The sequence below is a fragment of the Zootoca vivipara genome, chromosome Z1 (genome assembly GCF_965207765.1).
Source record: "Zootoca vivipara chromosome Z1, rZooViv2.hap1.1, whole genome shotgun sequence".
NCBI lineage: Eukaryota > Metazoa > Chordata > Lepidosauria > Squamata > Lacertidae > Zootoca > Zootoca vivipara.
The window spans coordinates 38984695-38997477 of NC_142583.1; the positions used below are offsets into that span (position 1 = coordinate 38984695).

A 12783-nucleotide genomic window follows, 5' to 3' on the forward strand; every position below is an offset into this window, starting at 1 on the left:
CAGGCATTTGGGGGCTCCTCGCTGATGATTTAACACCCACTATTCCACCTGAGGCTGCCTGTGACCTCTGATATGGCCCTTTTAGCACAGTGCTTCAAAGAGGACAGGACATCAACTTCCTTTATTGCAACCTGGCACTTTTCTGTTTCTTTACTTGCCTTTCCTTTGATCCTCTATTTGGACTGAGGGGTTTTCCCTGGTCTTCCATTTCTCCCTATGGCTGGGATTACTTTCCTCTGTGACTTCGTTTGAAACATTCCTAAAAACCCAACTTTTTTTCTTGGTCTTCCTCCCTTACTGCTTTCCTAGGTGTTTTTGTTTGTTTGTTAGTTTACATTTTTAAAGTGGGATAATAATATTAAACTCACACCAACAATTTCTCCCATATACCATTTCCATATTTTGAATATTTTTTCTATGTCCCCTTCCCCAATGTCTTGTCAATATTTAAGCTGAATGTCTTTGGGCAGCTTTCAATTGCAACTAAATGCTTAGTTTATTTTAATTGCTATGCAAAATAATAAATATTGTGATGATGATGATAACTCCAATTTGAATCCAAATTATAGGGTTGAATTGAAAGAACCATGAATAAAAAAACAAAAAAACCCACTAATGCTGTTTTGTAAACTGTGCTGTAGTTGGTTAGGTTCGATAGCAGTTCCCATTCTTCTGCTTGTGCACAAGAATATAGGAATATGTCTTATAATGAGTCAGATCTCTGGCCCATTCAGCTCAGTAGGGTCTGCACTAAGTAGTGACAGCTCTTCAGGGTTTCAGCCCTACCAGGAGATGCCAGAGATTGAACCTGGGACCTTTTGCATGCAAAACATTAAGCGGTGGCCCTTTTATAGTATTTGCAGAAGCAGGAGAACAGTTTCAGATTTAGTTCCACTTTTCTGACATGCAACACTCCAGCGAAAAGTATAAAACAGACCTCTTCTCCATGAGAGATCCTCAGAAGAGAAATAATAATGCACATTCTGAGGCTATTCATTTGCTCACAGGTGTGATGCTTCAAGCCAGAAGCAAGTTGTCAGGTGTTGGTCTCTGCCTTCTCTGGGAACACCCACTGGGAGCTCTCCCAGGTCCTGCAGAGCCTGTGCTCAATCCTGATTTACTAGAGTTTGCACTCTGGACTTGACTAGATCCTGTTGCCTTGAGACTAAGCAATTGGATAAAGGGCAGTGCCCAGGAGTTATGGCTTAGTGTCCCATGGGGAGAACAGGACAAACTGTACACTATGCCAAGTTAACATAATGAATTTTAAGAAAAGAAACACTTTACTGTAGATGATCTGATTATCTAGATCAAATTGTAAGACCCCCTGAGCAGTATTTTCCGAATAAAACAAATTAGGATACACATAGGATGCTTTGCACAATGTGTTAGCAATAAAAGGTATACACAATTATAATAAGTTACTATTTACAATGTTGATTTACCTGGTATGTGACCTCTGCAAGTGTAATAGAATTCTTTACAATAATCCTTGCACAGGAAAGGAAGGACTAGTTCTCTTCCCAATGCCTCCTTCTCAGTTGAGTGGAACAGATTCTGAGCATTCGGCGAACAGTGTGCACATTTGATTTCCTGCAGCATCTTCACACATTCTGTGTTGTTGGTAACAGAAAAGATCTGCAAGCCACAAACCAGAGACATATAAGCTTTCCCACCTTCTGCAAAAAGGCCTGTGAACTAATGCAAATATTTGATGCCAATTTAAGCAGGGCAGTTATACAGGAATACATGTAAAAGCAGCAATGTCACAGGCAAACACACATAAGTCTAAGCAACTGAGCACCCATAATTCACCAGTATTTTTAGCATGAGACTGTGCAGTTTTTCTGCATCCCTGAAAGCCAATCGGTTTAGTCAAAAGCCAACTCATTGCCAGCTCTAGAATGGGATAGCTTAATTATCACTGGCCACATATCATCTTATGAAGTTGATCTACAGCACAGTAGAAACCACATTCATCAACAAAAATATGAGTATTTTTGCTTTTAATATTTGGAACACTATCTGAATGAATGCACAATGTATAATGAACAGTCACTGAAACTTGTCATAATTAAATTCATAGTTGAATAGAAATAGAGAACCTCAGGCTTAATGACTAAACCTTCCCTTTTGCCAGCAACACATCCATAGAACTGGCCACATCCTGCTTTGGTTTTCATTCCAATCTGATCAACGTGGGGATACTAAACAGAGAAGCTGATAAAGGTGGTGGTAGTAGCTGGCTACTGCGTTTCTGGTAGGTACAACAGCTATTGGTTTATATGGTTTATATTAGTTATAGGTAGGTAGCCATGTTGGTCTGACGCAGTCAAAAAACAAATAAAAAATCCTTCCAGTAGCACCTTAGAGACCAACTAAGTTTGTCATAGGTATGAGTTTTTGTGTGCATGCACGATGGGTATCTGAAGAAGTGTGCATGCACACGAAAGCTCATACCTATGACAAACTTAGTTGGTCTCTAAGGTGCTACTGGAAGGATTTTTTACGGCATATATTGTTTGGCATAGTGATGTCACCAAATATCATATTTCCTGTCAGTATGAAACTTGGGGTCTCATAATGCTTCAAATATGGAAACATAATTTTTCTCCAGTTTGGTTTTCAATACCAACTGGTGAACAATTTAGTTTATTTTCACCTTTCCATGGTCATCTAAATCCTCTCTCCCAGTGTATGTGTGTGTGTGTGCGTGTGTGTGTGCGCGCGCGCATGAATGTGATTCCAGACTTTAATGTTCAAACACTCTTTGGATTTTGTATGTGCCATAATAGGGAAATCCTTCCTCCTAGATGACATCTGCTTTATTGAATGACTCCATCACTGATAAGAGAGATTTTCTGCCTGTAGGCCACTATCTGGAGAATATTATGGCTCCCCCAAGAATATAGAAAATGGCCAGTAAACCATTTTGCATTGAAAAGCCCTACAGTCAAAAGGCAACTGCATTTATATTTTTAAAAAATCACATGACAATATTTCACTCCTTGCATGTTCCCATTTATTTGTTACTTGTTACCCGAAAGTCAAATGTAATATTTATTTCAGCATGCATATGGATGTCTCTTTATATTTTTTTCAGATTTTTAAAATATAATATGGATAATGTTCCTGCCACATTCTGCATTCTGGGAGATTTTACAACCTAGAATCAATTTGATATTCAACACTTAACAATGTTATTCAGACCATGGAGTATGTGGGATATGTGGTGTTTCAGTCTCTATAACGTCATACTGAGCAGTGTTTTTGGAAAGAGTACAGTAATTTTTCGCTACATTGCTCCATTCATTCTGCTTGAATTAAACATTTTCTATGCCAAATCCAGCTCTATTACTTAATTCAATTTGGAGTCAGCCCATAATTAGTGTATATTGTATCACGGCTCTTCTGAGACACCACAGTACTGTAAAAAAAGTTTGGAGTCATCACATTTATTGGCTTGGTGGCAATCACATAAAACTTGGAGTCAAATTAGATCAGAGAGAGTGTTTCATCGTGCTAAGTGATCTGTCAGTGGTTTCATTACACTTGTGCCAGTGAAATGCACTCAATTCACTGGAACTCTCTTAGCAAAAACCCCACCTAAATTTAACCATATGACATTTTAAACCACTTGCAAGCATATTTTTCAAGGTAGCCTGCACTTGTGAAGCACTGACAATTCAGAAAATTGTACAGTACTCTCCTTTAGCTCTATTATACACTGTTAATTGTTTAAATCCCCAGTGTGGCAACTATCTCAGCACTAGATTTTTGGCATCTCAAAGCAAAGATGGCCCTTCATCCTTATTAAGGTCATAAAGGGTATGTCCAAATGGAAGCTTTCTGCACTTCCAATTCAGCAGCACAGTACACAACTTCTTTTCCTGGGACAAATGACTGCTACATTTTCCATGGAGGTGGAGGTGGCACCACTGCTGATGGAGGAACTGGAAGTGATGGAAGCACCACAGATAAGGGATAAAGAGCATGATGAGGAGAAGGTAGCATTGCGTTGTTGGTAATTGCCTGAATGCATCACCTGATGTCACCAGGCCTGAAAAGAAGCTGCAGTTTGGAAAAAGGAAGCTGAAACTGTCTGAGTCTAGCAGGAAGCCATAACCATGAGAAAGACACATAGTATGCTGAGATGAAGGGGTACAGATTTTTTTTAATGTTAGTTTGACCACAGAGAAAAGAAAAATGCATCCGACTAGGCCAGGCAAAAGAAGTCCACAAATAAAACTCAAAAGATGGACAACTTATTACTCATTAATTGAAAGATTGCCTTATCCCTTATATACCCAGTAGATCACTGCAGTCTGTGGGAGAGATTCTCTTTCAAGTTCCAACGATCTTGGAAGCCTTTTACACAGTAAGTCAGAACAGGGTTTTTTTGTGTGGCTCCCCTATTCTGTGGAACAGTGTTCCTCTCAAGAGAAGGCATTCATTATCTGCATTTGGAGACAACTGAATTTGTTTATCCAATAAACTTTCCCAGCTTGGATGAAAATGCCTCTGCCATGGGTCTCTACTTAATGTAGATATAAACTTTTAGATTTATATCCAATTATTTACTGTGTTGTTTTTGGCTGTATTTTATTGCATTTTGTACACCATGTTAGGATGTGTATGTATGTGTGGAATATGATTAATAAATTATAAAATTAACATTACACATAGTTTCCTGATGGGCTGTGCACAGCTCAAGTTTTACCAAGAGGTAACTGCTGTGTTTTCTTCTAGGCAGCTGCAAGCTTTAAGCAGCTGTTGGAGGTAATTCACTAGAATATTCAAGCTCTGAGCTAATTCTCATGGAACTCCCCTCCTAGGGTAATTCTAACAGCCTCCCTTCTGATTTCTGCAGACAAGTAAAAACACTGTTGTTTTAAAAACAACAAAGAACATTGTGGTACCTTAGAGGCTAACAAATTTATTATGGCATAAAATTTGGTGGATTACAGTCCACTTTATCAGATGCATGAATTTACAGGTATATACATACACAGGGAGAGGATACTGTAAACAGGGAAATGAAATGCAGAAAAAGAATACAGACAGTGATAATTACATAATGAAGAGTGGCAATTCACAAAGCAGTTGTTAATAACACAGGCATCCTAACTTTGGTAAGACAATTACCACATACACTAAAATATTTTGCTTCAAAGGAAATCTGATCAATCTGATGAAGTGGACTGTAGCCCATGGAATATTGTGCTGTAACAGATCTCTTAGTCATTAAGGTGCCCCAATAAATAGCACTGACAATTAAATTGACCACTGCGGTACCCCTCATAGGAAGGACCATGGGGTTAAACAACCTTCCCAAGCACCACTCTCTGAAGATGACCATCCACGTAGGACTGAAACCACTGTAAAGTGGTACCACCCACTTACAACTCAGACAAATGCACCAGAAGGATACTATGGTCAGTGGTATCAAAAGTCTCTGGGAGATCAAGGAGAACCAATAGCATCATACTCTGCCTGTCTCTCAACATACAGGACAACCAAGGCAGTTTCCATGCTAAAGCCAGGCCTAAGCTCCAATTGAAATGGATCCAGACAATCAGTCTCATCCAATAGAGCCTGGATCTGGTTAGCAGCAGCTTACTCAGTGTTGCTCAAGAAGGGGACATTAGCAGTCAGTCAATAGTTGTTTAAATTCTCTGAATCCTGGGAGCATTTCTTAAGTCTAATGTCTTTAGTAGTTAGGGATAACTCCCTCCTATACAGAGATGTTATTCACCTCCCTGGTTGAGCTAGCCATCCACTCTTTACCAGTTTTCATTAGCCATGAAGGGCAAGGGTCAAGAGCAAATGTGGTCACCTATGCAGATCCAACAATGTTGTCCATATTCTCAAGCCATATCAACTTAACAAAACAGGACAAGATAGCGTTCTGGATATCTGTTGAGAGTCACCTGGTGCAGTGAAAGGCATGGTGGATACAAGGGACAGGGACATGGGTGGCACTGTAGTCTAAACCACAAAGCCTCTTGGGCTTGCCAATCAGAAGGTTGGCAGTTTTAATCCATGTGACATGGTGAGCTCCTGCTTTGTCCCAGCTCCTGCCAACCTAGCAGTTTGAAAGCATACAGAGCAAGTAGATAAATGGGTACTGCTGTGGCAGGAAGGTAAACAGTGTTTCTGTGTGCTCTGGCATTTGTCATGGTGTTCTGTGACCCGGAAAGCTGTCTGTGGACAAACGCTGGCTCCCTTGGCCTGAAAGTGGAGAAAAGCGCCGCACCCCATGTTGAATTTGACTGGATTTAACCATGCAGGGATACTTTACCTTACCTTTACCTTACTTGGATACAAGGGATTTTATCCCCAAAATGGTTTACGAAAGTCACAATGGGTCATATTGGTTCATCCACCTCCTTTGGGCCGAGTATAAAAGGCTCCATACTACCAAAAAGCTCTGTTGTGCGGCATAGTGAGGATGCAATGGAGGCACCAAAGTGCTTCTTCATTATATTCACTACTATTGAGGAGACTCAATAATGAACACTCACTAGCGTTCAGTTGCATGCATCTGGATTTTTCTTCTACGTGTTCTCAAGCTCTTTTGAAACAAAATAAAAAAATTCCTTCCAGTAGCACCTTAGAGACCAACTAAGTTTGTCATTGGTATGAGCTTTCGTGTGCATGCACACTTCTTCAGATATGAGCTGTTTCATTGCTCTAAGCTCTGGTGATACCAAGAAGTCAATTTGACTCTACCAAACAGGATAGGGTGCCCAAGGGCAACCATAGTCCACATCATCCACCTAGTCCACAGGTTAACCAGGATTTTGACAGCAGTATCTCCCAGAGTAACCTGGAAACCAATTGGATCCATCAACCTCCAAAAGGCAGACAATTCTAATAGGTCTCCAGCTGCTGAAGAGGGAGAAAGCAGCTGAATACCTAAATCTGAACAGGAAATTATAAGACCATGACAAGCAACTGAAGTTAACCCCCCCCCCCTTACAGATCACCCTCTTCCCAGCTGGTGGACCAGATCCAGTGTGTGGTCTGCCATATGCATTAGGCTGATAGCACCCCATGGTTATTATTTGTGACCATAGAAGTTTTGAGGCACCCAAGATTTAGTGGCCTCAGCATGAATGTTGAAGTCCCCTAGGATCAACAGCCCGGGGGGGGGCAGGGCGGACAACACTACCTCCAAGACCACTTCTGTTAGCTCAGGTGGAAAGACTGCTGGGCAGGAAGCTGGATGGTAAACTAGCAGAATCCCTAATCTGTTCCAATTGCCCAATAAAAGGCACAGACACACTGGATTCCCACTCAAGAAAACAGGAAGCCTGGAGAGAGAGAGAGATCCAATTTCTACTGTCACAGCAACCTCTCTTCCCTGACCCCCAAGTTTGCGCCAAGTACTCAGGTAGGGAAAGCTGGGTAAGATCAGTTAAACTCTGCTCAGCCATGCAAGTACTGGTAATACATAAGCCAGGTCAGCTTCACCACTCACAAATTGTGAATGGGGGAGATTTTATTTAAAACTGACCTGGTACTTAATAACAGCATCTGAGGGCTGACTGATAACAACAACCACAATTACTCTGGCAAGAGAAGAAGTTGGCACAGCCACCAACTCTCTGTGTCAAGTCCCCCTTACTTGGCATGGCCCTTCGTCACTGCAACTGGGGCCTGCTGAGCTCTCCCCAACTGATCCTACTGCAGACACATATCAAAAAGCATCAACCCAAGACTCAAAAGAAATATAAGACCCCAGACTGTGCTTTTAAATTTTAACTGGGCAAAACAGCCAATCTCACACAACAAAAGGCCCACATAAAGCCCCTCATTCAGTAGATTAACATCTACTGGTGGTGGCCCTTGCCCTTGAGTCCTCCCCAAAGTGGTGCCACCCACATCTGCCCAGCTCTTGCACCCCCAGCTCCCAGAACTCCAGCCCAGGCAGCGCTGCCACCCAAAGCAGCAAGGGGTGGACTTCCCCACAGCTGACAGTGGAAGGCCAGCATTGTTGGGTATGAGAGAGAGGAGAAGCAGAGCAGCTACAGAGCAGGGGTTGGGCAAGGAATGCCCACAAGCAACTTGGTGGTTGCAGCTGCTGTGTCCTGCAAAAATTCAGACTACTGTATTGCACATGAAATGAACAAAAGCTGACTAGGATGTAATTTTTGTGTCCTCTTTTTAAATACCTCTCACTACATTACTTTCTTCCCTTTTGCTACAGTGTTTAAGGCTCTTGGGGCACAGGGGTTCCTCCCTCAAGAGGCCTTGAGCTGCTAAGCTACCCCTGTTTGCCTCCTCCAAAAGCACAGGAAGCAGCTCTGTAGTTGGCACACCTGGAATTTGACACTCCAGGTTTGCCTAGTTTGCCGTTTGCCTTTATGGTTGGATTGGCCCTATGAAATACGCATTAAGGACACATTCTCACAGGGGCTTCCTTCACCTATGGTGGCGTGCGTGTGTGCGTGCACACACACACAATATCAAAGGTATGCCCAGAGAAACAGGCCTAATGGGGTGTGAGGAAGTCTCTTTGTGAACATGCCCTACTTGATCTTGTCTCTGTGTGGTGTGTTAGTTCATACTGCTCTCATATTGCAGACTTAGCCTTCTTTGCTATATATGAGTTCTGGTACACAAGAAATAGGCTTATACCAGCTTAGCTTTATGCCAGCCCAATACTGCCTACTCGAGTGGCAAGCTGCTCTTAGCCTGAGGCCTTTCACATAATCTGTTACATTATTCTTTTGACTAGGACCTTCTGCATGCTCTACCACTGCTATGATTCCTTCTCAGATTACAGATCAGTTACCTGAGATCCTGTTAACTGATGATGCCAGGGACTGGGACTTTCTGCATGCATCAGTTCCTGCAGACCCTGTTTCACTCACTGGCAAATCTGTCATGGGCATGGCAAATATGGACTAATCTGAATAAATGTAAAAAAAAACCCAATGTAAAATGTATCTTTAAGAACGAGCATACATTTTTTAAAAAAATCAGATTTGTTATACTCAAATTAGTTTGCTGTTTCCAAAAGCCATATGTAGAACCATGAAATTATAGTTGCTTAAGCTTGCAGTATGCTTACTAATTATTATGCCTACTGACTGATTCATAACATATGTTAACTCATCCTTTAATCTCTACCCAGGAAGCTGAAGCCAAGAGAAGACAGGTGAGATAAATATGCAGGGACTTGTAGTTTACAAAGTTGGGTTGGCACTATTAAGCTAAAGGTGAAAGGGAACAGACATATAGGAGCATAATTTCTTCTGATTTTACAAAAGAATATGGCCAACACAACTTGTACCATTTCGCATGGGTGCAAGTCAGCAGAAAAATCATAGCATTCAGTTCTGATGTTAATATGAAGCAGTATTTGGTATACAAGTAATTATTCCTCTGAACAGAATGCTTTCAAGATGGTTCAGCTGCTAGTTTCAGCATATGCTTCATTTGGTACTATAGTACTAGATTATGTCATTAAGGAGCTCAGTTTCAATTTTAGGACAATATGTAAATAGATCATTGTACCAAGGCAGCTGTTACAGGGACCCCAAGATGAGTTATTTGTTTAGTTGGATGTGTTCAACAATAGCTTTTGTGGAAGAAAGAGCCAGAGCAAACAAATGATTGCAAAAGGGCACACTTGAAAACAATTACTTTTCACCCATTCCCTGACAGCCTTGGCTGTGAAACCAAGGTAGAGAAGATCTCTGTGTTTGACAGCCTGTAAGCAAACTTTTTAAAAAATGCACAAAACTTTAATATGTCATTATTTGGTTATGAATTTAGAGAATCAAATGGTAAATGGAGAATAATCCAGAGCACCAGAAGGTAGGGATAAAATGTCAATGACATCATGCAAATAAAACAAAACAAAATAAAGATGATAAAGGGAGACTGTAATTTCATGTGGCTGTGCATTTTCTGTTGCAGCTTTGCAGTACTTAAGAGGCTGGCAGCATTTCATTAGAAATACAGATCAATAATTTGATCATTAAATTGCCAGAGGGTTGACAAATGTAGTCTTAAACCAAGAGGCTTTTTGTAATTAGAAATGACTGCTGAGTGTGTTTCATTACTTTTAAAAACTGCTGAAACACTTATTTCTTATCACCCTTACCCTTGTCTGTGGGTGGGTGTATCATAACTGCAGTGTCACAGCACAGCCATAGAGACGTACTTCCTGGAGCATTTCCAGAGCACCCTGTTCAGAGTCTGCTATCACAAACCTACTAGATGCATTTTGCATGGAAAGTCATCCATTATGTGTCATGTGAATCAGAAGTGACAAACTTTCCAAAGCACACTTCCCTGAGAGTAAATCCCATTGAAATCAATGGGACTTGATTCTGAGTAAGCATGAATAGGATTGCACTGCACACGAAAATGGAAAAAAATGCACGTCTGTCCATCTGGTACACAGACGTGCAAAAATGTTTATTGCCAAGTTTTGTTTAAATGAATGCTATGATATATATGGATATGACATAGCCTGAAATGCTGGGTTGAGATGTACATTTAATTATGTCCTTCTAGTTAAAAGTGTTTTTAGATGTCACCAGCCACAAAAGAAAGAGTGCTAAGAAATCAAGTTCCGTAACTGGGTAGAAATGCAACTATTGTGTAAAGTCTATCTCACCTTTAATCCACCACAGAGAGCTTATTTATTACAGGGAGATTTCAGAGAGTCCATCCAGCAGATGCTGCTGCTTATTTCTAGATGTTACTAACAGGATAAACTAAGGACACCCCCCTCCCCGCTTGACTCTGGCATTTGTGGGTTTCAGTTAGAGATTTAGGAGGTTATCTGAATGTAGTTAGTGTGTAGTTTAATGTGATTACCACACAGGAGCTTTGCTGACACTACCTCTGGCCAAACATGCGGAGAAAATATTCAACCAAACTCCTGCTGCATCTGGTAAGAATAGAGTTTCCTTTGCTGAAATCCCTGCAGCAAAGACAGCTCTCGCTCATCTGGGAACAGAGGGGATAGGACAAATGCTCTCTCAAAAGGCATGAGCATTTGGACAGAGCTGGGGACTGAAGGAGAATGATGTTCTCCAGTTTCACCCATTAGCGAACCAACCAACAAATACAATGGTGTTGTTGTTATTCTTTTGCCATAAGCAACAGGACTCTGTGTGTGGGCAGCAGTTTAGTGGGGAGGAGGATAAGTCGACCCCTTTTTGTCCTATTGATTTTTTCCCTATTTGCATGACTTGAGCAAATTAAATGATGCAATATGGCTTTTTGTTACAAAACAAAGTGAGAGATACCACCCAGACACATATGTTGATTCGTAGAAGCTGTTTACATGAGAATGGAGTGAAATCTACCGTGAACTGAGCATAAAAATTCGATTCAGGCTGGGTATTTTTTTTTTTTTATGCTTGGGCCAGAAAGACTGAAACACAAGTTTTCCAAGACGCTCTCAGACCTTGACAACTGCAGTGTTGTAACGGAGGAATTCTTAATTAAACCTAAAAGCTGGGAGGGGGAGCAGGGGAAAAGAGGGGGCAGTGAGAAAGACACCTGATTGTTTATTTCACGTGCAGTGATTCTCAATGACATTTATTCATCACGTTTCCCTCCCTAGATCCAGCATTACACATTGCCCTTCTGATCGAAACAATAGCGTGAAAAACTTAGAGAACACCAACACGCTGGAACGCAGAAGAACAGCAGACCCCTGAACAGACGCCCTTCTTATTCCAGGATGCCTAGGATTTTTCATTTATCCTCAGAATGCCATCAAGTCTAATGGCGTTAAAACTGTCATGCTGCAAAAGAGCAAATTCTCTCTCTCTCCCCCGCCCCACAGAATCCAGTAGATACCCTCCTTTTATCCCGTTTGAGAAAGATCCATTTGCAACCGCTCCAGTTTGTCGAGGAACAACTTCAGGGAATCCTCTCCCCCCCCCTCCCATTTTCTCTCTCCAGACCTAATCGGGGGAAGAGCTCGTAAAAAGTTTGCAGCGTCCTAGCATCATCTGCTCTCCCAATCACCATCTGCTACCCGAAGTTTCCTGACCAAACATGTGGAGAGAATCGTACACACTTTTCTACCCTCAGAAAAAATAAACGGGAAAACCACCGCCACCTTAATTTACAGTCCCACGGCTGCCAGGGAGCGTTGACTGACTCCAAGAAAACCCTCCAGACTTTATTGGCAGCATCTCTGCCCCCCCATCCCGTCCCATGTCTCATCCAGACCGGGACGAAAGTCTACCTGTTTTCTAACTCAGCTTTTTTCTGCTCTCTTCTAGATGGGACCACCTGACAATTGGGGCTTCCAGGGGCTACGGCATCCCTTCACTATACAGCAGTACACTTTCCCAATTTTAACCCCCCCCCAAATAAATTGTTATCCTAAATTGTTAACCTGCTTGTTAACCTGTTTGGGGTTTTTTTGTACAAACTACTTATCTGCCCCGCGTCCAGATTTTGACATCGCCAATCTCTGAAGACCCAGCATCAGTGACCAACCAAAACCTTGTAACAAGTTTTCCAATGACTGTCGTGCTTGAGGGACAACAGAAACCTGTAGGAACCAACACACACACACACACACACACACACACACACACACACACACACACAGTGTGCTCCTGAAATTAGCACCCCATCCTAGAAGAGACGGAAAGGAAACAAGGGCACAACAGTATCAAAGCTGCCAGTATCCAAGAGAAACAGCAGCGTTATCTTTCTTACACGTTTATGCTCAAAACTAAGTCAAACTATACTTAATGGGGCTTACAGTGCGAGCCAATTGAAGTTCACTTGCAA

General features: G+C 41.7%; 1 protein-coding gene across 5 annotated transcripts in view; it reads right to left on the reverse strand.

Annotated features, from left to right (window-relative positions):
- HHIP (hedgehog interacting protein) overlaps positions 1 to 12783 on the reverse strand; it is a 68499-nt gene that overhangs the window by 54840 nt on the left and 876 nt on the right. For all 5 annotated transcript variants that reach the window (XM_088660277.1, XM_088660278.1, XM_088660280.1 and 2 more), the window contains exon 2: positions 1446 to 1638. In XM_088660277.1, the coding sequence (XP_088516403.1) occupies positions 1446 to 1638 (193 nt within the window). The remainder of the gene's footprint in view (positions 1 to 1445; positions 1639 to 12783) is intronic.